The sequence below is a fragment of the Nipponia nippon genome, unplaced genomic scaffold, assembly GCF_047370975.1.
Source record: "Nipponia nippon isolate SJK-2023a ecotype South Korea unplaced genomic scaffold, ASM4737097v1 scaffold_30, whole genome shotgun sequence".
In the NCBI taxonomy this organism is placed as follows: domain Eukaryota; kingdom Metazoa; phylum Chordata; class Aves; order Pelecaniformes; family Threskiornithidae; genus Nipponia; species Nipponia nippon.
In genome coordinates, this window is record NW_028262348.1 from 6,127,385 (window position 1) to 6,148,932 (window position 21,548).

General features: G+C 53.1%; 1 protein-coding gene across 4 annotated transcripts in view; it reads left to right on the forward strand.

Moving 5' to 3' along the window:
* POLE (DNA polymerase epsilon, catalytic subunit) overlaps positions 1–21,548 on the forward strand; it is a 36,279-nt gene that overhangs the window by 10,144 nt on the left and 4,587 nt on the right. For 3 of the 4 annotated variants that reach the window (XR_015707166.1, XM_087768457.1, XM_087768455.1), the window contains 33 exons: positions 341–553; positions 1,474–1,581; positions 2,401–2,529; positions 2,917–3,019; positions 3,114–3,260; positions 3,892–4,037; positions 4,968–5,116; positions 5,510–5,602; positions 5,872–6,016; positions 6,535–6,692; positions 8,190–8,385; positions 9,118–9,332; positions 9,623–9,725; positions 9,916–9,996; positions 10,069–10,191; positions 10,279–10,497; positions 10,821–11,030; positions 12,298–12,441; positions 12,806–12,946; positions 14,933–15,086; positions 15,174–15,280; positions 16,142–16,318; positions 16,730–16,953; positions 17,096–17,316; positions 17,905–18,109; positions 18,569–18,742; positions 19,029–19,154; positions 19,703–19,835; positions 19,948–20,134; positions 20,252–20,383; positions 20,491–20,684; positions 20,889–21,089; positions 21,378–21,503. Coding sequence is in view for 3 of the 4 variants with exons in the window: in XM_087768457.1 (XP_087624583.1) it covers positions 341–553; positions 1,474–1,581; positions 2,401–2,529; positions 2,917–3,019; positions 3,114–3,260; positions 3,892–4,037; positions 4,968–5,116; positions 5,510–5,602; positions 5,872–6,016; positions 6,535–6,692; positions 8,190–8,385; positions 9,118–9,332; positions 9,623–9,725; positions 9,916–9,996; positions 10,069–10,191; positions 10,279–10,497; positions 10,821–11,030; positions 12,298–12,441; positions 12,806–12,946; positions 14,933–15,086; positions 15,174–15,280; positions 16,142–16,318; positions 16,730–16,953; positions 17,096–17,316; positions 17,905–18,109; positions 18,569–18,742; positions 19,029–19,154; positions 19,703–19,835; positions 19,948–20,134; positions 20,252–20,383; positions 20,491–20,684; positions 20,889–21,089; positions 21,378–21,503 (5,184 nt within the window). In the remaining variant the exon portion in view is untranslated. The remainder of the gene's footprint in view (positions 1–340; positions 554–1,473; positions 1,582–2,400; positions 2,530–2,916; positions 3,020–3,113; positions 3,261–3,891; positions 4,038–4,967; positions 5,117–5,509; positions 5,603–5,871; positions 6,017–6,534; positions 6,693–8,189; positions 8,386–9,117; positions 9,333–9,622; positions 9,726–9,915; positions 9,997–10,068; positions 10,192–10,278; positions 10,498–10,820; positions 11,031–12,297; positions 12,442–12,805; positions 12,947–14,932; positions 15,087–15,173; positions 15,281–16,141; positions 16,319–16,729; positions 16,954–17,095; positions 17,317–17,904; positions 18,110–18,568; positions 18,743–19,028; positions 19,155–19,702; positions 19,836–19,947; positions 20,135–20,251; positions 20,384–20,490; positions 20,685–20,888; positions 21,090–21,377; positions 21,504–21,548) is intronic. The other variant, XM_087768456.1, reaches the window with a different exon arrangement.

A 21,548-nucleotide genomic window follows, 5' to 3' on the forward strand; every position in this document is an offset into this window, starting at 1 on the left:
GCTGTCTGGCTTACTGGTGTGGCTGTAAGGCCAGTCTGGTCCCACCAGCGCTGGTACAGCTCTTCTTGCTGAATCACAGGATGGTTTGGGTTGGAAGGGACCTTCAGAGATCATCTAGTCCAACCCCCCTTGCCATGGGCAGGGACATCTTTCACTAGATCAGGTTGCTCAAAGCTGCACCCAACCTGACCTGAACACTTCCAGGGATGGGGCATCCACAACTTCTCTGGGCATCCTGTTGCAGTGTCTCACCACCCTCATAGTAAAGAATTTCTTCCTTGTATCTAATCCAAATCTACTCTTTTTGAGTTTAAAACTGGCTTTGATGTCTCTCCTGCAGGTGTTAAGAAAAGGATCTGGGACACTGTGTGAGGCACTGCTGATGGTTCAGGCCTATCATGCCAACATCATCTTCCCCAACAAGCAGGAGCAGGAATTCAACAAACTTACAGAAGATGGCCATGTGCTGGACTCGGAGACGTACGTGGGAGGCCACGTGGAAGCGCTGGAATCTGGGGTCTTCCGCAGTGACATCCCCTGCCGCTTCAAAATGGTAAGGGGCCACACAGCCAACCTCTGTCCCCGCAGAGCGTGGTGGTGAGGAATTACCCTCTACTGGTGTTAACATCTCCTGTGTGTCCCTGCTGGGCTGGGGCAGTACCTGTCATACTTCAGGACACCTTGAGCACCTGAAGCTGCATGGAGATGGGCTGGGAAGGGATGGGAGGAGGCCTCCAAGTGGTCATCTGTCCTTCACTAGGAGAGCAAGTGTCATAGGTGTCACATACTGGGAGCAAGCCAGACCTTGTTGACAGCAAGGGAGAGTGGTGAAGTGGGGTTCTGAGCCAGTGATTCTTGGAAGATATGCCTCTATCCCCTTGGGGTGCTGTCCTCCCTCTGTCCTTCTCCCACCCAGACTAAGCTTCTGAACTCTTCCTGGGTGTCTTTCACCTGTTTCTGGTTCACAGTGCTATCTCCATCACCTCCCCCTTGCCCTGCTTCAGGCCTGTGTTGTGCTCATGGACTCGTAAGTTTTCAGAGGCGGCTTCGCTCTCTGTCATGCAATGCATCGCACTTAGTGTAGGACATTTTGGTGGGTATCATCTAGTGAATGATCATGGGGGAGCACGCACTGGGTGTATGAAAGGATCTGGACTAAGTGTGAATCTTTGGACCCTTGCAGCAGCTAGCATGCAACCATGAGAGGTGCTGCACTACCAAACACAAATGCAACCAGCTGCTCGTTAGCTGTCCTTGTCTCTTCCCTTCGTTGCCTTTTTTTTTTTTTTTTTTTTTTTGACCTGGTGTCAGTGGTATAGATTCTGCCCGTGCCTCAATATGCTGCCCTATGCTGCAGGGCCATGCTTAGAGTGTCCCAAGTCAGGCAGGGACATGGGCAGCAGGGCAAGAGCTGCCAGCCTGCAGCCAGGGATGGCTGCCTACAGTCTCAGCGCTGTCCCCACGCTCCTGCAGAATCCTGCTGCCTTTGACTTCCTGGTGCAGCATGTGGAGAAGACGCTGCGGCACGCCATTGAGGAGGAGGAGCATTTGCCGTTGGATCAAGTCACCAACTTCCAGGAGGTAGGTCGCCTGTGGCACTGCTGGGCTTGCCAGGGAGGGCTGAGCTGCCAGGCTGGGGCAGCAGCTTTAAAGTGCCTGTTTGGGTTTGTTTTATGGTCTATGGAGAGAGACCAAGAAGCCCATCTATGGGCACCTGCAGAGTAGATGTTGTTAAGGGATGTTATAAGCAGCCGCTGCCTCCAGCAGCCCCAGCCAGGGCCCTCCTGTCCAGCTGCTGGAGCCCAGCCCAGGGATCTGGCATCTCTGCCCTGGCTGAGGGACACGGTTCCTGCTTTCCCCTTTGCAGGTTTAACCAGGAGCAAAGCTCTGAAAGAGCTGGGAAGGGATTTAGTGAGAAGACAGACCCCTCAGATATCCCAAATACTCATGTTCTTCTTGTTTCCCGCTTCTTATTGGCTACAAAGTGCAGGTCACCCCTCTCCAAAGCAGAGTCTGGGGTTTCTTGGAGGGCATCATCAGTTAGTGACTGGGGACTTCTGATCTTTGCTGTTTTCTCCCTTAGCCCATTTGCACTGAAATGGTCCTTGATCGAGTAACCTTAAGGAAGTAGCTGCTCTTACCTTCCACGTACCATCTGTAGGGGTCTACCTTGGAAGTCTAAAGCCTACCTTGGGGTCTAAAGCCTACCTTGGAGGTCTAAAACAAAACCTAAAGAACCAGTGATTGAGGAGACCCTGATGCTGCTCCTTTGGTCCTTTAAATCCTTTCCCACAGTCAGTGGCAGGTGTCCCTGTGCAGGAGTAAAGGACCAAATTCAACAAGTGTTTGACTCATTAACTCCTTCCTGTCTGAGTTTCACTTCTTTTTGTCTCGCCACAGGTTTGTGATGAAATCAAGGTCAAACTGAATTCCCTGAAGGATGTTCCAAACAGAATTGAGTGTCCCCTTATCTACCATCTAGATGTGGGGGCCATGTACCCCAACATCATTCTGACCAACAGGTTACAGGTGTGTAACGTCAACCTCATCTCTCCTAATTTGTCTTTCAGATGACCTTAGTGGTCCCTCTGATTTGATCCCCTTAACATTAAGGGCTGAACTTTCTGCTTAGGCCAGGGGGGTCAGATAAGGCCGGGTGTGAAATTCAGTCAAGCTGCCGTGGATGCCAGGTCTGCAGAGGTTGAGCTACATCTTTAACTAGGACACTTCCCAAATAAACAGCTATTGTTTTTGTGGGTTTTGTGTTCCCAAAAGTCTCTGGCAAGGAGACCTTACTGAGTACCATCACTGATGTTGACACCTATGCTCTTCTGCCAACCAATGCCTGTTCTGGCATGAGTCGTCATTTGGAGAGCTGTCCTCTCTAACACCTGTGTGTCTCTTACTTGCATCCAGCCCTCAGCCATGGTGGATGAGGCCACGTGTGCTGCCTGTGACTTCAACAAGCCGGGTGCCAACTGTCAGCGCCGGATGACTTGGCAGTGGAGAGGAGAGTTCAGTAAGTACAGTAAGGACTGTGCAGTCCAACCCACAGAGATGGAGATGAATTCCTGCTTCTCCCTTGGGAAACTGATAGCTGCCCTCCTCCACAGTGCCTGCCAGCCGCAGTGAGTATCACCGCATCCAGCAGCAGCTGGAGTCAGAGAAGTTTCCTCCCCTGTCCCCCGAGGGAGCACCTCGCGCCTTCCACGAGCTCTCCCGGGAAGAACAGGCCAAGTACGAGAAAAAGCGTCTGGCAGGTAAAAAAAAAAAAATCAACATCATGATCTGGAGCAGTGTTTTGCAACTTAGGCTGTGAGTGGTGCTCACTATTCATTACCTCTCTTACAGCTGTGGGGTTAGTTCAGACTGGGTCTAGTCTCGGACCATGCTTTGGCAGACCTTCTCCAAGATCTCAGCAGGCTCCTGTGTGCTTCCTGAAGAGGGGCCAGGCACCGGTGCCTGTGTCAATGTTTCTCCTTTTGTCTGTTGAGAGTCATGGATTTGAGCTGAAACATGAATGGCTCCATTTTTTGGAAGGCTGCTAATTAAAGCCTGTTAATGAAAGGGAAACATAACATTATCCCATCACCTGAAGTGATGCTGTTGAGCAGAACCATCCAGCTGGCTGGGGGCAGAGCCTGGTTTTGTGGATGGGCCATATGTGCATCACTATGAGTTTATTTCCCCCACCTGTCCCTGCATCTCTATAACGAGGTGCTGCTTCTCTCCGTGCTGGTATCTTCCTTCCCCTCCCTTTGCAGTAGGACTGTCTCCCCGCTCACCCATGCCCGATGCTTAGATGTCTCCCTGTCCATACTGTGCCCATCCCTCTGTCCGTAGTGGGGAACCCATCCCTGAGAAGCTCCCTCTGCTTCTTCCCTTGACTAGATTACTGCCGCAAGGCGTACAAGAAGATCCACGTCACCAAGGTGGAGGAACGAGTCACCACCATCTGCCAGCGAGAGAACTCTTTCTATGTGGACACAGTGCGAGCTTTCAGGGACCGCCGCTACGAGTTCAAGGGGCTGCACAAGGTACTGAGCTCAACTTCTGGTTTAACTTGTCTTGCCAAGGCTGGGGAGCTCTCTTCTCTCACTGAAAACCTGAGCCCTAAAGCATTCCTCTATTCAGCCTTTGTATTCGAGAAGGATGTGGTGGAGCTCCTGACAGCTGTGGCTTCTTGCTGCTGAATCTTCAACAGCCGCTGCCATGGCATTTACTGCCTCAGTGGTGCTGTCAGAAACAAAGCTGCATCTCCAGTTTTCACTGGATTTAGCAAATACTTATCTAGTCTCTGTTCTGATACATCTGATCTGGCTGGGTTCAGTCTGGGGCATTCTTCCTACATGGAGAAAAGAGACAAGCTGAGAAGCAAGGTCTAGACCTCAGGTTAAGGAACGATTGATTCCAGGACATTCTAGTTCTCTGCTGGTTGAGGTTCGTGCTAGAGGAGACCAGGGCACATTATTCTTGGAGTGTGTTCAAGGCAATGACAAGGCCCTGGGACTCTTCCTCCACTGGAGTTAATTAACAAGCCATTTGCTTTGCGGTTACTCCCAGCTGCCTCTTTTGCCATGAATCACAGAGCTGGCCAAGGGGCTTTTTCTACACAGGTGGTTCTGCTGTTTAGCCAGACATCATCGATTGCTGCAGGCAGTGTATTAGGTTCTTGCCTGTGCATATGTGGTGCAGCACAGCTGATGCAGGTGGGCAGCGCTGGCTGAATTCTGATCGTCACTGTCAGAGTTACGGTTGGTGCTGCAGGTCCCTCCTACTGTGTGGCAAAGTGCCTCTGGCCAACTCCTCCTCTGCTGCAAAAGAAAAAGGAATGTTTAGCTCATGCTACTGATCTTTGGCAAAGATGCTGTTCTAGAGTTGTCATGCTATACTGGGACTGAGGGGGAACCAGTTGGATACCACCAGTAGTGATCTGTGGGATCGTTCTGACTGCCTGTGGCTTGCAGGTGTGGAAGAAGAAGCTGTCTGCAGCGGTGGAGACAGGAGATGCCTCTGAAGTGAAACGCTGCAAGAACATGGAAATCCTGTATGACTCCCTGCAGCTGGCCCATAAGTGCATCCTCAACTCTTTCTATGGCTACGTCATGCGGAAAGGGTGAGTCTCCCCCCTGGGCGATGCTGGGGTCCTCCAGAGAGGACCCTTGGAAACCAGGATTGTCCTAGGGAGGCCATCACTTGCTTCATCTGTTTCTGAAGCACCAGGATGAAGGTGGGTGCTGCATGTAACACTCTCCTCTTGCTTCTACCAGTGACTTCTCATCTTGGAGACTCCTGCCAGACATTAAGTGCTGGGCATAAGTGATAGGAATCTTGTCTGCTAGTAGGTTTCCAGCTTTTCTGAAGCATCATAACTAGGGCAAGGAGAACACCAAGGGCCAGGGTTGATGTGTTTCTTGCCCTTCTTCCTCTGGAGGTCCTCCTGCCCTTTCCATAGCTGGGTTTGGGAGGGAGCACTTCATGCGCTTCACTTTGACTCCTCTGCTCACAGAGCTCGCTGGTACTCCATGGAAATGGCTGGCATCGTCTGCTTCACAGGAGCAAATATCATCACCCAGGCCAGGGAACTGATTGAGCAGATTGGGTGAGTATGTGCTGAGCTGGGGAAGAAAGGTCCGTCTGCATCTGGGACAGATGTGGGAGCATGTTAAACACCTGAGCTTTCAGCAGTTAATGAAGATTCAGATTTCTGACACTGCTGTGGTTACTCTTTTGTATTATGAGGGTTTGCTTTGCAGAATGGACCAGAGTGGATGCAACAGGCTGCCTCTGCCTTTATGGGGGACACAGAGCTGATCCTCATTTATCATCCACTCTCCTCCTGACAGTGACCTTCCTTCCTTCCTTCCTTAGGAGACCTCTGGAACTGGATACCGATGGGATTTGGTGTGTCCTCCCCAACAGCTTCCCGGAGAACTTTGTCATCAAGTCAACCAATGCCAAGAAGCCGAAGGTGACAATCTCCTACCCAGGTGCCATGCTGAACATCCTGGTGAAGGTGAGTCTTGCACCCATCCAGGCCAGCTCTGCAGTCTGGGAAAAGGAGATGGAGGACTGACAAGGGAGGAGGGTCTCTCTTCCATCTCTGCTCCCCTTGTAGTGAACGGGACATTGGGGCTGATGGCCCTGCTTGCTGCACAGCTGCTCTCTGCCCCAGAGAGCATCTGAGTGGAGGGAGAGACTCTGATGTCCCTGCAGCAGAAAGGGTGGTGTGTAAGAGGCCAGGGTTGCTGCATGCTCCCCTGTGCAGGCTGGGAGTCCAGACTAGAGCAAGGTCCAAACCTATTCTTTGCTTGCTCCAGCTTCTGTAAGACAAAAGAATACAATTCTAGGGTCCAAAGCATTTTTCTTCTCAACAGGCAGGTCAGATGTTTTGATTTTTGAGTCCTAAATTATACTGTAGCTTTTAGAGGGGTGCTCAGTGATCCCTTTGGGCAGGGTGTGCCCGAGGGGCATCTCCTGGTGTAACCAACCCGGCTGTTGAGTGAAGCTGTTTGCCTGGGGCTGTGCCCATAGGAAGGCTTCACGAATGATCAGTACCAGGAACTGCAGGACCCAGCTTCTCTCACCTATGTCACACGCTCAGAGAACAGCATCTTTTTTGAAGTCGATGGACCATACCTGGCCATGATCCTCCCAGCTTCCAAAGAGGAGGGCAAGAAGCTGAAGAAAAGGTGAGATTTCAAAGCTTGAAATATTATCACTTCCCCAGGGTAACAAATTGAGGGTCTCTTTCCCTTCATGCATGTGGGGCACGTTGGTCCTTGCCCCTGGAGCTGGCAGCACACTTGATTCACTGGCTTTAAACCACAAGTTCCTTACACCAGATTATCTTTGAATCCAGCTATGCATTTGCCTCCAGTTCCATACTATGGCAATAAATTTTAGAAGATAACAACAAAACAGTATTTCTTCAACTTGGTGACCAGACATGATCTCTCTGTTGGGCTCTGAGGTGTGCAGGAGAACTTTGACTTTCCTTCTGAGGATTTCTAATACTGCTTATATTCAACCTAATCTGTTTAAACTCACCAGTTCATGCCTTCCCATCTCTCAGGAGTTCACACACCTCCAGTAATGCTTCTCCTAGATGTTTTCCCTTCCTTATCCATCTGGAAGAAGGAACAGGTCCTGCCATTACTGTCACATTATAGGACAGTTGTACTCAAACTTCACTGATTTCTCTGCAGCCTCCTAAATAGGAACGCAAGCTAGAGCAGTAGCAACCACCAGCTAGAGGGGTGCTCACAGACTTGGGTCTGGCTCTGAGAAATGCTGTTACTGCCCTTCAGCACCCTCTGTCCTTACAGCTCTGTGCTTCTTTGTGCTTAATGCCCCATTGGATGAGCTCCAGCATCCGCCATCCTCTGTCAGTGCCTTTCTGCAAGCAGTGAGTCCCTGCCACAGGAGTTGAGGTGATGCCAAGCACTGAGCAGGCTCTGCTCCTAGGGCTCTTATCTCAGGGCCTCTTGGTTTCTTGTAGTTTGGGGATGTTAGTGAATGCATTTATTTCTTGGTCACTCTCCAACCGAAACAGCCTGGAGGTGGCTGGCAAACAGTGTTGTTGGTGGAGGGAGAGAAGGCCGTGCCCACAGGAACGTGGTCAGGTGGAAGAAGGGCTGGCCAAGTGATGTAGGTTTGAGTATCCCCTCTCTTCTCTTAGCTCATGTTCCCATAAGGTTTTTCTTGAGCCATAGAAATAATTGGCAGGGCTGTGAAATGCAAAAAATGCAAGAGAAAAGGAGAGAGGGAGGAGTGTTCCTACAGTCGTGTCATGGCTATATTAACTTTCCTCTGAACCCCTTTGCCAGCATCTGAGCTGACAAAGTTTCCTTCTCTCTAAACCTCTTCCTAATATCTTCCTCCATTTCCCCACCCGGGCTCTTGCCTCCCACCCTTTACTTGTGTGCAATTAAGATCGTTCTCCCAATTGGTATGGATGAGCCAGGGCACGAGCTGACGTGCTTTTGCAGATCAAGTTGTAACAGTTGGTAGAGCAGGTGTAGATACTCCAAGGTCATCCTAGTACTGAGCACCACGGCTCCGTTGAACACTCTGGATGGCAGTATAGTGGCATGGGGAGAAGCGCCCTGGCAGGAGGGACACCAGGAGGATCCTGGAGGACATGTCCCTTGGCGCAGGCCAGGTTTTGCCTACACTGTGTCTCCTAGGTATGCAGTATTCAACGAGGACGGGTCCCTGGCTGAGCTGAAGGGATTTGAGGTGAAGCGCCGGGGAGAGCTGCAGCTGGTGAAGATATTCCAGTCTTCTGTATTTGAAGCCTTTCTGAAAGGCAGCACCCTGGAGGAGGTCTACGCTTCTGTGGCCAAAGTGGCCGATTACTGGCTAGATGTGCTCTACAGCAAGGTAAGTGCAGCTCAGCACGTCTGTGCTCCCAAGGTGGAGCCGGAGAAGTGTCAGAGCTGGTCAGGCACTGTGGGGAGGGTGGACTTTGCTTGCACAGAGTAGGTGGTCCGCTCTGCCTCTGATGGTCACTTCCGTCTTACTTCTGCTGCTTTGGTTCTCTAGGGCTGCTGTTTAGTGTCTTCTAGTCCAAGGGCTCTTCATTCAGCTGTAACTGTGGGTGGGTGGTGTCCTCCTCCAGTCATCTCCTTCATGGAGCTGGTCTGGTGGCCCTCATCCCTCAAGGACATTGGCTAAGGGCATTCGCTGAGGCAGAGAATGACAGAGCCAGTTGCCTGCGGAGTGTTTTATGAGGAGCACAGAGACATCAGCTGTACAATAGCTGGGGAGAGCAGACAAAATGGAAGAAACTAGGGGGCGAGAGGGACTGAGAGCCTGGCTGGGTCCTTCCACTTTGCAATGACCTTGTACAACAAGTTCTTGGTGACCGCAACTACTTTGTGCATGCAACACAAAGCAGTGCTGCTACAGCCCAGCCACGGCATAAACCAATGCAAGCCTCAAACCCATACTCTCTCTTTTCAATAGGTCACGTTGGCAGCTGCAAGAAGGAGCAATTCTCAGGCTCCCCATAACGAGCCACACCAGCTGTGTGTAGGCTCTCTCCGTATCTGACAGCAGCAAGGTTTGATCATTAAGTTCTTGCTAGCTTTGGGTTTTTTTCCTCCCTTTCAGGCTGCCAACATGCCTGATTCGGAGCTGTTTGAGCTGATCTCAGAGAACCGGTCCATGTCGCGCAAGCTGGAGGACTATGGGGAGCAGAAGTCCACCTCCATCAGCACTGCCAAGCGCCTGGCAGAGTTCCTGGGGGACCAGATGGTGAAGGATGCAGGGCTGAGCTGCCGGTTCATCATTTCCAAGAAACCAGAAGGGTCTCCTGTCACCGAGAGGTAACCCATCTTGAGGGGCCAGGGCTTTTGACAGTGTGGAGGCAACCAAGAGTGGAAGGGCAGGGTAGCAGGAGGTGAGTGAATTGGTGTGGTGTGGCCAAGTGATCACCTGTCTGCTGGCTCAGCCCATGAGCAAGACTAGCGATGGGTAATGCCATACAACTGCTACGCGGTGGCCTCGCAGGGGTGGGAGGAGAAGCCTGGAGGGTCTCCGCAGGCTGGGAGAGGGGATCGTGTGCTGCCGGGACCTTGCTCCGGGTAGGTCGTAAGTGCTTCCCTGCCTTCCCCAGGGCCATCCCCCTCGCCATCTTCCAAGCTGAGCCCAGTGTGCGCAAACACTACCTCCGAAAATGGCTGAAGAGCCCCTCGCTGCAGGACTTCAACATCCGCGCGGTGAGTGGGGCATCCCTGCAGATGGCTCTGGCTCAGGGACAAGGGCTCGTCCCTTCAGAGGTGCGACCTGGGCAGTGGCTACTTGTGCTTGCAAAGCAGGGTGCTGGGGGAGGGGGTCCTGGGGAGGTGCTTGATCCTGTGTCCGGTGGCTCAGCTTTCTTCACAACCCACTGCTCTGTCCTCTTTGCAGATCCTGGACTGGGACTACTACATTGAGAGACTGGGCAGCACCATCCAGAAAATCATCACCATTCCTGCAGCCCTGCAGCAGGTACGGGGCGGTGGTGGGGCAGGAGGAGGGCTTTGGTTGGGGGCCTCAGTGTGATTTGGAGATGCTCTTCAGGTAAAGAACCCAGTGCCACGGGTCCGGCACCCAGACTGGCTCCACAAGAAACTCCTGGAGAAGAATGATGTGTACAAACAGAAAAAAATCAATGAGCTCTTCACTTCAGAAGGCAAGAGGCAGGTAAAAAGGGTGAGGGAAAGGTGCTGGCTGTGCTGGTGGGGCTCTTCTCCTGCAACCCATGTCCTCCTGCTGTCCTTGCTCCCTCAGGTCCTCGCCAGCCAGCCCCTGGAGGGGACGCCCAGCTCACAGATTGGTGACATAGAGGACTTGGGGGCTGCCAAGACCCTTCAGCCACTGGTTCCCATCGCAAATAAGCGGAAGCGAGTCCCTGCAGCAGAGGAAAGCCAACAGATGTCCCAGTACCTGGAGCTATCCCAGTCCTGGCGAGAGATCCTGGGTCCGCCTCCGCCCCTGGGCACCACCAAGGTAAGTGAAGCAGACTGGGCAGGAGATGCCCTGGGGCTGTGCTTATCCACCCAAGCAGCTTGGGTGCTGCCAGGAGCAAGCTGTGGGTCTCCTGAAACCCTCTGCATGCCTATGGCTCAGGGCTACAAGGAGAAATATAACTAGGAGATGGAGAAATATAACCACTGATGGAGAAAAGAGGGGCAGTGGTGGCTTCACAGCTGGGACAGGAACATGATATGGGGCTGGGGGATGAAGGGCTTGGCTGTATGGCATGGTGTTGGGGGGCTGGGAAGCCTGTGCTGATTTCTGGCTCAACTCATGTGCACTGTCACCCCACTCAGGAAGAGCGGCTAGTCTGGCTGCGCTACCACCAGAAGAAGTGGGAGCTGCAGGCTCGGCAGCGGCGGGAGCGGCAGAAGAGGCGGCGTCTGGAGGACGGCGGGGTGACAGCAGGTGGAGGAGTGGTCCGCGATGCCCTCTCCAAAGGGCTGAGCAGCTACCTGCGCAGGACAGCGCGGAGCATCCTGGACTTGCCCTGGCAGATTGTGCAGGTACAGGGAGGGGACCTGCCACGGAGGGCAGCCCAGGGCGTAAGCCTCGCATTTACACTGTCTGTAGTCAAATGGTGAAGTTCAGGGACTGCTGACCCTAACGCCACTCTGGTGTTAACCCTGGAGAGGCCAAGTGGGGCTGCAAAGCCTCAGGCTCACACACGTCTGTATGGAAAGAGGAGCCCACATGGTCATTCTTGGTGGTGAATCTGGGACGTGCATGTGGATCTGCCAGTGGGGCAGCTGCAGTTCAGCCCACGGGCAGGACTATGCAGCAGTCGCAGAACCACAAAGACACCAGTTGAGATTGGAGGCAGCTCTGGGGTCCATCTGGTCCAACTCCCTGCTCAAGCAGGGCCACCCAGAACCAGTTGCCCAGGACAGTGTCCAGATGGCTTTTGAGTATGTCCGAGGTGGGAGACTCCACAACTTCCCTGGGCAACCTGTGCCAGGGCTCAGTCACCATCACAGTGAAAAAGTGTTTCCTGATCTGCAGAGGGAACTCCTGTGTTCCAGTTTGTGCCCATGGCCTTTGGTCCTGCCACTGGGCACCACTGGGAAGAGCCAGGCTCTGTCCTTTTTGCCCTTCCCTTCAGATGGTTATATACATTGATGACATCCTCCTGAGCTTCCTCTGCTCCAGGCTGGACAGTCCCAGCTTTCCCAGCCTTTCCTTATATGAAAAACACTCCAGTCCCTTCTTCATCCTTGTGGCCCTTCTTTGGACTCTCTCCATTACGTCCATGTCTCTCCTGCACTGGGGACCCCAGCACTGGACACAGTGTGCCTGTGATGGATGCAGGATTCCAGTGATGGCTGGAAGCAGCCAATGTACAAATGCAGAGGTGGGGTGGTACCATCCAAACATTTTCACAAATCCTTGTTATGCATGGCCATCTGAGCCCAGCCCCTTGTCACCCACTTCATCTTCCAGAAAGGCCTTCAGAGCTGCAGGCAGCCCTTGTGCAAGCATGAGGTTGAGATGGGACAGCTGGTCCAAGACGTCAGAGTGACTTTGCTGACATCAAGGGTCAGCTTGAGTTGGTTGGCCAACCTTAGCCAGAGAGTTCTCTCTATGGTGCCCTGGAACAGTATTAGGACATGGGGACTCCAGCACTGAGAGCGATGACTCTTTAAGCCCCCTGCTCTTTTTGTGGCCACCAACTGGCCATATAGATCCACAAAATGCTCCACAGCTTAGACGTAAGCACTGATGACGTGTTGGATCTCCCTGCTAATGCCAACTTTTTACCCCTGTGTCCTGCAGATCGCCGAGACCAGCCAGCCTGGGCTGTTCAGGCTGTGGGCGGTGATCGGGAGCGACCTGCACTGTATCAGGCTGAGCATCCCCCGGGTCTTCTACGTCAATCAGCGTGTCCCGAAGCCAGAGGAGGGAGCAGCCTACAGGAGGGTGAGGATCTGCCCCTTCTGGAAGGGGAAACAGCTGCTTGGGTTGAGATAAGGCGCTTCACCTCTGCTGCAAGCAGATATTGCAAGCATCTGCCTTGCAGGACCTCACTCTCCCACTCCACAGATGTACTTCATCCAGTCCCCAGTCCCTCTGCTAATCCCAGCCTGCCTGGAAAGCAGGTTCTCTGTTATGGGAATTTGTAACGTGCATGAGCATAAACCACTGATTTCCTTAGGAGAGAGGAGCACCAGGAGCTGGACTGGCTCAGACCCCAGCTCCTTGCAGCCCTTAGAAATGCCTCGCTCCTGGCAGCGGTGCTGCGTGGTGTGACATGCCCTGCTAAGCCTGTCCCTTGCGTCAGCAGGTGAACAGGATCCTGCCCCGCTCAAACTTAGTTTACAACCTGTATGAATACTCTGTCCCTGAAGACATGTATCAAGAGCACATCAATGAAATCAATGCGGATCTTTCTGCTCCGGACATCGAGGGAGTGTATGAGACGCAGGTAACTCCTCTGGGTGCTTGTTTTTAAGGATTGCTGAGTGGTAGCTCATTAGTCTGAGTGCCAGTGGCACAGGAGGACACCTGGCACTTAAAAATTCAACAACTTGGTGAGACACCAAAAATCAAAGACACTGCACAGCAGAGTACTGGGGAATGTACCCACGTTTGTATGGGCAGAGACACTGAGTATCAGCACATGGTTTAAGGCATGTCAGGGAAAGGGCATTCACTTTATTTGGAGTTAGGAAACTGGAGAAAGAAGGCATTTAAGCAGAAAGGGTGATCCTCCTCTAAATCAAGTCAGAACCAGCCTGCTGGTGTTTGAACCAGAAAAGATAAGGGGTATTTAGAGTAAAGATGGGGGAAAACCCAACACGTGTGGAGTTGTACGTAGGTCTGGGTGCCCTGTCCTCCAAAATGAGGTTATAAAAGCTTTAGAAAGGAGAATAGGATATAACTTGAAAGTTTGGGAAGAGCAAGAACAACCTAAATGAAGTTCAGTACAAAGCAATCAAGCCAAAATTAAATTTACCAGTGCTATTAATGCTGAAAGCCTGAAAATGAAGACAGGAAACTGGGATGCCTGCTTTTAATGACAACACTGGTTTGTTCAGCAGCCCAAAAGCTGGTGACAGGAATTTAATCAAGAAGATGTAATGTCAGGACCTGACCTATATGGAAGTGGCAGAGTAGGTTGCACCATTGTAAGAGTGGAGCTGTATGTTAAAGAAAGCATAAAGGCAAGTGCATTTGCTACTAAAATGCAACATAGAATTATTATGGATCAAAAGTCTTTGCCTAAGTAGGACAAGCTTGGTGTAAGCAGTGGTGCCATTAGCTGCAAAATGCTTCGTGAGATGCAAGAGGCTGCAAGGGCAAAAAGAGCACCATAAAGTTGGGAGACTTCAGCTACCGAAGTTACTGGTATACCCTGGAAAATGTTACAGCGGGGCATGATGAAAAAAAACATTTTTGGTCACCTTAAATTTCTGCTTTTAGAAAGTTTAGATAAAAGTCCCACAAGGCAAGGCAGAACTCTTAGTTTAGTAAGCAGCACCCAAAACTTATTTCAAATTACTTTACCAAAGTGACTATCATGTACAGAAATTCGTCATATCTGTAGGAGATCTTCCAGTAGGAAACCTGAGTCTTCTCCACTACCATATTGTTTAATAAGTGGGACTAGGTGAAATCAAGAAGCAGCTAGCTAAGAGGAAACTAAAATTAGCAACTGAAGTAAAACAAGGGGCATGGAGGTGTTCTAAAGATATAAAAGGAAGTGAGATGATCAAGGGGTTGCAGCATCTGTTGTGCAAGGGGAGGCTGAGCAAGCTGGGACTGTTCAGCCTAGAAGAGGCTCAGGGAACCTTCTCGATGGGAGGAGTAAAGGAAAGGAGCCAGGCTCTTCTCAGTGGTGCTCAGGGAGAGAACGGGAGGCAGCAGGCACAAACTGAAACATGGGAAATTCTGTGTGAACATCAGTAAAAACTTCTGCAAGGGTGGTCAAGCAGGTTGCCCAGAGGGTTGTGGAATTCCCGTCCTTGGAGATACAGAGAACCCAGATGGACACAGTCCTGGGCAAGGAAAGATCTGTCTTGATCTTTAAACATCTGCAGTGCGATTCTGGATCTCCCACTGTGCTGATTATCTGGTGGTTCAGATGAAGACTTTGTCTCAAGGGAGTTCCAAACCACAAGTTGCAGAGCTGCAAGATTGCCCGTATATCGCTCCACATGTCCTCCCAAGGACCTGCTGCTGCCCTTGATGGTAGGATCTGGGGCTAGATAGGAACACATGTGAATTAAGAATTAAGATACCTGTTCTGTGTCTCTAGCACTGGCAAGGGTGATAATACCAAGCTCATGCTGGAGACACCTCAGGTATGTCCTACCTGTGGTTGTTAAGCCGGGTTGTTCTAGGTCTGAAACCCCTGAGAGGAGCTTGGTAGCAGAACGCTGTTTCACCACATCTCTCCCCATCATTACAGGTGCCACTCCTCCTCCGTGCCCTGATCCACCTGGGCTGCATGTGTATGGTCAGCAGGCAGCTCGTCAGGCACCTGGCAGGGCGAGAGGCTGAAACCTTTGACATCGAGCACCTGGAGATGCGCTCGCTGGCCCAGTTCACTTACCTGGAGCCAGGTGAGGCACCCTGGGAGAGGGGCTTGTGGGGCACTGAGGACCTGGCACCTGTGGGCATCACTGATGCTCTGTGCTCTGTGTCCCTAGGAAGTATTCGCCACATCTACCTCTACCACAGCTCCCAGGGCAGCAAGGCGCTCTTGGGCCTCTTCATCCCCTCACAGCGCAAAGCTGCCGTCTTTGTGCTGGACAAGGTAAGATGGGACTTTGGAGGCTGGGGGATTAGGGGTACTGGTGGATGAAAAGCTGGACATGAGCTGGCAATGTGCTCTCGCAGCCCAGAAAGCCAACTGTCTCCTGGGTCGCATCAAAAGAAGCGTGGCCAGCAGGTCGAGGGAGGGAATTCTTTCCCTCTCCTCCGCTCTGGTGAGGGCCCCCTGGAGTCCTGCGTCCAGCTCTGGGGTCTTCAGCAGAGGAAAGACATGGACCTGTTGGAGGGGGTCCAGAGGAGGGCCACAAAAATGATCAGAGAGATGGACCACCTCTGCTATGAGGAAAGGCTGAGAGAGTTGGTGGTGTTCAACCTGGAGAAGAGAAGGCTCTGGGGAGACCTTATTGTGGCCTTTCAATACTTAAATGGGGCTTATAAGGAAGATGAGGACAGACTTTTTAGTAGGGCCTGTGGGGATAGGACAAGGGGTAATGGTTTTAAACTAAAAGAGGGTAGATTCAGACTAGATACAAAGAAAAATTTTTTTGCAATGAGGGTGGTGAAACATTGGAACAGGTTGCCCAGAGAGGTGGTAGATGCCCCATCCCTGGAAGCCTTCAAGGTCAGGTTGGACAGGGCTCTGAGCAACCTGATCTAGTTGAAGATTTCCCTGCTTATTGCAGGGGGGTTGGACTAGGTAACCTATGAATGTCCCTTCCAATCCAAACCATTCTATGATGGGGTCAGGGAGTGGGAGGTTTCTCTGCACATCGCACATCCCTGCTGTGTTTCGGCAGGGCTTGGTGGAAGGCATCTTGTGATGTGCAGAGGGGAGAGCTCCCCTGGACCATGCAGCCCGGGGTTCCTCTCTGCCCAGCTCCCACCCTGTCCCCATTGGGTGCAGGTACGCAGCAACCAGATGCCGAATCTCACCACCCTCTTCTTGGCGGAGCGCAGTGCACTGCTGGAGAAGGCGGGCGAAGAACTGCTGCCCCCAGACAAGCACACCTTTGAAGTGCGTGCCGAAACTGACCCCAAGGCTGTCTATAGAGCCATCCAGCGGCTGCTGCTGGGCTACAAGGTGAGATGAAGGTGCAAGGAAGGTCTCCGTGGGACCTTGTCCATGCAGGCACGTGGGAAGGGGAGGATGCTGTGGAAGGCACTGGTGCACCAGATCCAACAGCGCCTGCACATAGCTGCTGGCCTGAAGGTCAAGGGTAGAAGTGGGTGTTGCTCAAAGGCTTTGTCTTGCTTGGGGTGGCTTGCCTAGGGCAGTGCCAGCAGCAAGACCACCTCAGTATCTCCCCCCATCCTTGCGCTCAGCTGGAAAGCTGGTTGCATGGAGGTGGGTGCTTCGGGAATGCTGGGGTGTGCTGTCCCCACCGTGGGGACCTGCTGTGGGGACCGAGCATCTGGCACTGCCGGTTTCCTGCTGAGCAGAGGCACTCGCTGGAGAGGTGCACGAGGACATGTCCTCTTCTCCTTCACACAGGACGAGCGCCGGGGCCCCACACTGGTCGCTGTGCAGTCTAACTGGGACCTGAAACAGCTGGCAAGTGGGATCCCCATCATTGAGGAGTTCCCCTTGGTTCCTATCCGGCTGGTAGATGACATCAGCTACTCGGTCCTGGACTGGCAGCGCCATGCCGCCCGCCGCATGATCCGCCACTACCTCAACCTGGACACCTGCCTCTCCCAGGCTTTCGAGATGAGCAGGTGCCCGGGGCGGCTGCATTCCCCTGGGGCTGCCATGCCCTTGATGGGACCACAGGAGGCTGCCTCATCCCTTGAGGGGACAGGCAGGGGTCTCTGTCTTCTCTGCAGCTGTGCTCACACCAATGACCTCTCGGTGCCCTAGGTACTACCACATCCCCATTGGGAACCTCCCCGATGACATCTCCACCTTCGGCTCTGACCTGTTCTTCTCACGCCACCTCCGTCGTCACAACCACTTGCTGTGGCTCTCACCCACGGCCCGCCCAGACCTGGGGGGTAAGGAAGCTGATGACAACCGCCTAGTCATGGAGTTTGATGAGAGAGCCTCCGTGGAGATAAACAACCCTGGCTGCTACTCCACAGGTGAGGAGGGAGTGGGGTGGTAGCGCTGAGCGGGGGCAGAGCTGGATCCTGCTCTGCAAGCCCTGTAGAGGCATGGATGCGGTCTCTCTCTCCAAAGAGTCTCTGTGTTGACAGTAGTCACCAGCAGCTTTGGCATTTCAGCAGCAGTCTGGGCAAGGTGCATGCAAGGGGCACGTCCTGGGGCAGGGATGTCTCACCTGCAATGTGGGCAGGCATCCGAATGCAGATTCTTTCCCAATTTGTGGCCATCGACAGCAGCACTCAGAATACCACCTGCAATGTGTCAGCCCTAGGACAGGTCTTTCTCAGAGGCAGAGGCAGCTTGAGTGGTAGTCAGTTCTTCTAAGCTCCTCTGCTGCAGCTTCCAGAAAAAAATGGTGGTCCCCAGAGGGTTAGTAGGTCCAAGCCTTGTTGGAAGATATGTGCCAATCAAGACAGTCACACTTGTGAAAGCATCTCCTCACTTGGTGCAGCAACACCTATAGATTACCCTTATAACTGTGAAAAGCACTTCTGTCAGAAGGGCAGGGAGGGTGGCCTTGTTGGTCCTTTGCCCTGCCTGCCTTCTGAGAGGTTGTTTGCTGTTAGTATGTCTGGAGCTGGACATCCAGAGCCTGGCTGTAAACACGGTGTTGCAGTCCCACCACATAAACGACATGGAAGGAGGCTCCAGCATGAGCATCAGCTTTGACGTGATTCAGCAGGCGTCCCTAGAAGACATGGTGACAGGGAACCAAGCTGCCAACATCCCAGCCAGCTATGACGAAACTGCCCTCTGCTCCAACACTTTCAGGTATGGCTCTGGGAGCCAGCAGGAGGTGGAGCATCTGGTCTCCATCCTGGCAGGTCCTGCCTCTCATTCCCTCCTGGCTTTAGCCTTTCTCAGACTTGTGCCAGCAATGGGGCGTCTGGGGTGCTCTAAGTATAAATTCAGGTCTCAAGGGCAGGGCAGGCATCTTCTCCAATAGACATTTGAAGATCCTGGGCTCAGAACTGTCTGGTGGCTCAGCCAGCAGATGTATGGGGATGTTGGTGAAGGCTTTGCCCCTTCCTGTTTCTCCTTTCTTTGTGCTCCACCATGTTACAGAGGCACATATTTACCCTGTGGCTCATGTGCCAAGGGCTCACATGTCTGCTCCGGCAGAGTTCCCGCTCTGAATCCTGCAGCGTATCTGAAAATATGTCCCTGTCTGGAAGGGGGAAGGGGTCGTTCGTGGCTGGTGGGGTCATGCTGGTCTCCGCTCTCTGGCAGGATCTTGAAGAGCATGGTGGTGAGCTGGGTGAAGGAGATCACGCAGTATCACAACATCTACGCAGACAACCAGGTCATTCACTTTTACCGCTGGCTCCGTTCTCCTTCCTCCCTGCTCTATGACCCGGCACTGCACCGCACGCTCCATAACATGATGAAGAAGCTTTTCCTGCAGTAAGTGAGACCTGGAGCATGCCAGGCTGGTGAATGGGGAAGGGACAGGCATGGTATTAGTGACCAGGATGCTGTTGACACCCACAGTCACTCCTCTGCTGCAGCCTCCAGAGAGGTGGGCAGTAGGTTCGACCTCCCGTACTGTTTGGGTGAGCTCCCTTGCATGGCATCACCAACATGCTTGACTTCTGACTGTGCTGGATCAGCATGTCCTCCACGGGTTTCATCTGCTCCTTGGGCTTTGCCTTCCTGCCTTCTGACTCTCACTCCTGTGCCCTGCCTGCAGGCTGGTGGCTGAGTTCAAGCGTCTGGGCTCCTCGGTGGTTTACGCCAACTTCAACCGGATCATTCTGTGCACCAAGAAGCGGCGCATTGAGGACGCCATCAGCTACATGGAGTACATCATCAACAGGTGGGCTGTGCTTGCCAAGCCAGGCCTGGGGATGATGGAGCTGAGGCAGGGCTCGGGGCCAGGAAGGAGGATGTTGATTTTTTGCCTTTTGACGGGCAAGCCTCAGCACTGAATTTCTCTTTTTTTTTTTTTTTTTTTTTGTTTGTTTGTTTGTTTGGCAAAGCTACTGAAGGGACAAGGCTGCCCAGTTCTCTTGCTGTCATGCCTGGAGTAGGGATCTGTCCCTTAGCTGCCCTCTGTAGGTAATATTCCAAGAATACTCATAGGATTCAATCCAGAAGAGACCTTCAGGAGAACTTGAGGTGCCCAGCACCTTATCCCCTGGCTGGCTCTCAGCATCCCAGCCATGGTACAGGCACCTAAACTTAAGTGTAGGGAGCTTAAGGGAGCGTAAGGAGCTCCTCGGGCATGGCTTCCCATAGGGTCCCTGCCGGGGGAACGCCCTCTCTCCTTGCCAGCACTACCTCCTCCCCACAGTGTCCCACAGAGAAGGCTCTGAACTAGGAACGATGCCGACACTGTGGGTGACTGCAGTCTCTTCCCTCCAGCATCCACTCCAAGGAGATCTTCCACTCTCTGACCATCTCCTTTTCCCGCTGCTGGGAGTTCCTGCTCTGGATGGATCCAGCAAATTATGGAGGTATCAAGGGAAAAGTGGATTCTCGTGTCCACTATGGGGAGGTAAGAGATGGGAAGCGCTCGGTCTTCCAGGAGCAGGGTGCTGGGGATTGAGCCGAGTGGGGAGGCATTGGCTGGGCATGAGGAACCTCTGCGATATGGCTGGCTCCTCCAGAAGGACACCAGCAAGAAGCAAGTGTTGGAGGAGGAGGACAGCGAGGAGGAGGAGGAGGCGGCAGGGGAAGAAGAGGAGGAGGAAGGGGAGCCAAATGTGGAGGAGCTGCTAGAGAACAGCTGGAACATCGCACAGTTCTTGCCCCAGGCTGCCTCCTGCCAGAGCTACTTCCTGATGATTGTGTCGGGTGAGCTGTCCCAGGCAGGGGACGAGGTTGCTTGTGCCTCCTGGGTGCCAGGGAGAGCCTGCAGTGGGGTGGCTGCTGACGCGGGTTGGAGCTGGAGCCTTGCCTGTGTCTCCCCAGCCTACATTGTGGCCGTGTACCACAGCATGAAGGAGGAGTTGCGGCGCAACGGCCCTGGGAGCACCCCCATCAAGAGGAGGAGCACCAGCCAGGTGTCCCAGGAGGCGCTGGGGGAGATGGGGGCCATGCCTGGTGAGTGCCGAGCCACGGAGCAGCCCTGGTGCAGGCGGAGAGCCACCCACCTTGCTGTCCCCATATGCCACTGTACAGCTCAAGTGCTCTCTGTTCCATCTCTCTAGGCATGATCACTTTCTCACAGGATTACGTGGCCAATGAGCTCACCCAGAGCTTCTTCACCATCACCCAGAAGATCCAGAAGAAGATGGCTGGTTCTCGTAATGCCACTGAGCCTTCAGACATGTTCCCAGTGCTGCCTGGCTCCTACTTGCCGCTCAACAACCCAGCTCTGGAGTTCATCAAATATGTTTGCAAGGTCAGCAGGGTGGGCCAGGCCCCTTTTCTGAAGGTTTGTGGTTAGGGCTCAAATTCTGGTCCTTGGCCATGGCTCAGATTTGCCACAGCTTTCCTCCAGGAGTGATCTACAACCAGTTTATCTTGCCTTGCATCCATATGAGGTCATGCTGAGGACACTCTCTTCTTCTCTGCTGGTAGGCTCACCTGGCTCTTATTCTTGTAGGTCCTCTCCCTGGATGCCAACATAACCAACCAGGTGAACAAACTGCGCCGGGACCTGCTGCGCCTCATCGAGGTGGGCGAGTTCTCAGAAGAAGCCCAGTTTCGGGACCCTTGCCGCTCCTACGTGCTCCCTGAAGTCATCTGCAGGAACTGCAACTTCTGCAGGGACCTGGACCTGTGCAAGGACCCTGCCCTCTCCCAGGTGCAGCCTCTTTCCTGGGGACACCAGAGGCCCTAGCATGGCAATGCTGGAGGACGGTCAATCACATTACCCATATCCTCTCTCAACCCCTTTGCTTTGCAGCTCTGCTTGCTGCTGGTGATCAACCTCACCTAAAGGCCATTTTCTGTTCACCTCCTTTTCTAGCTGCTTATGATAGGTCTGAGCATCCCTTGGCTTTGGCTGATGCTCCGTCCTCTCCAGAAACCAGTTAACGCTATCCTAGTGCTTGGGACTCTTGGTGCTCACCTCCCTCCTCTTTGCCCCTAGGATGGGTCAGTGCTGCCCAGCTGGGTCTGCTCCAACTGCCAGGCGCAGTACGACTCTGATGCCATCGAAACAGCGCTGGTGGAAGCCCTGCAGAAGAAGCTGATGGCCTTTGTGCTGCAAGACCTGGTGAGTGTGGGGCTCTCTGGGGGGAGAAGCCCATCCCCCTCGCTG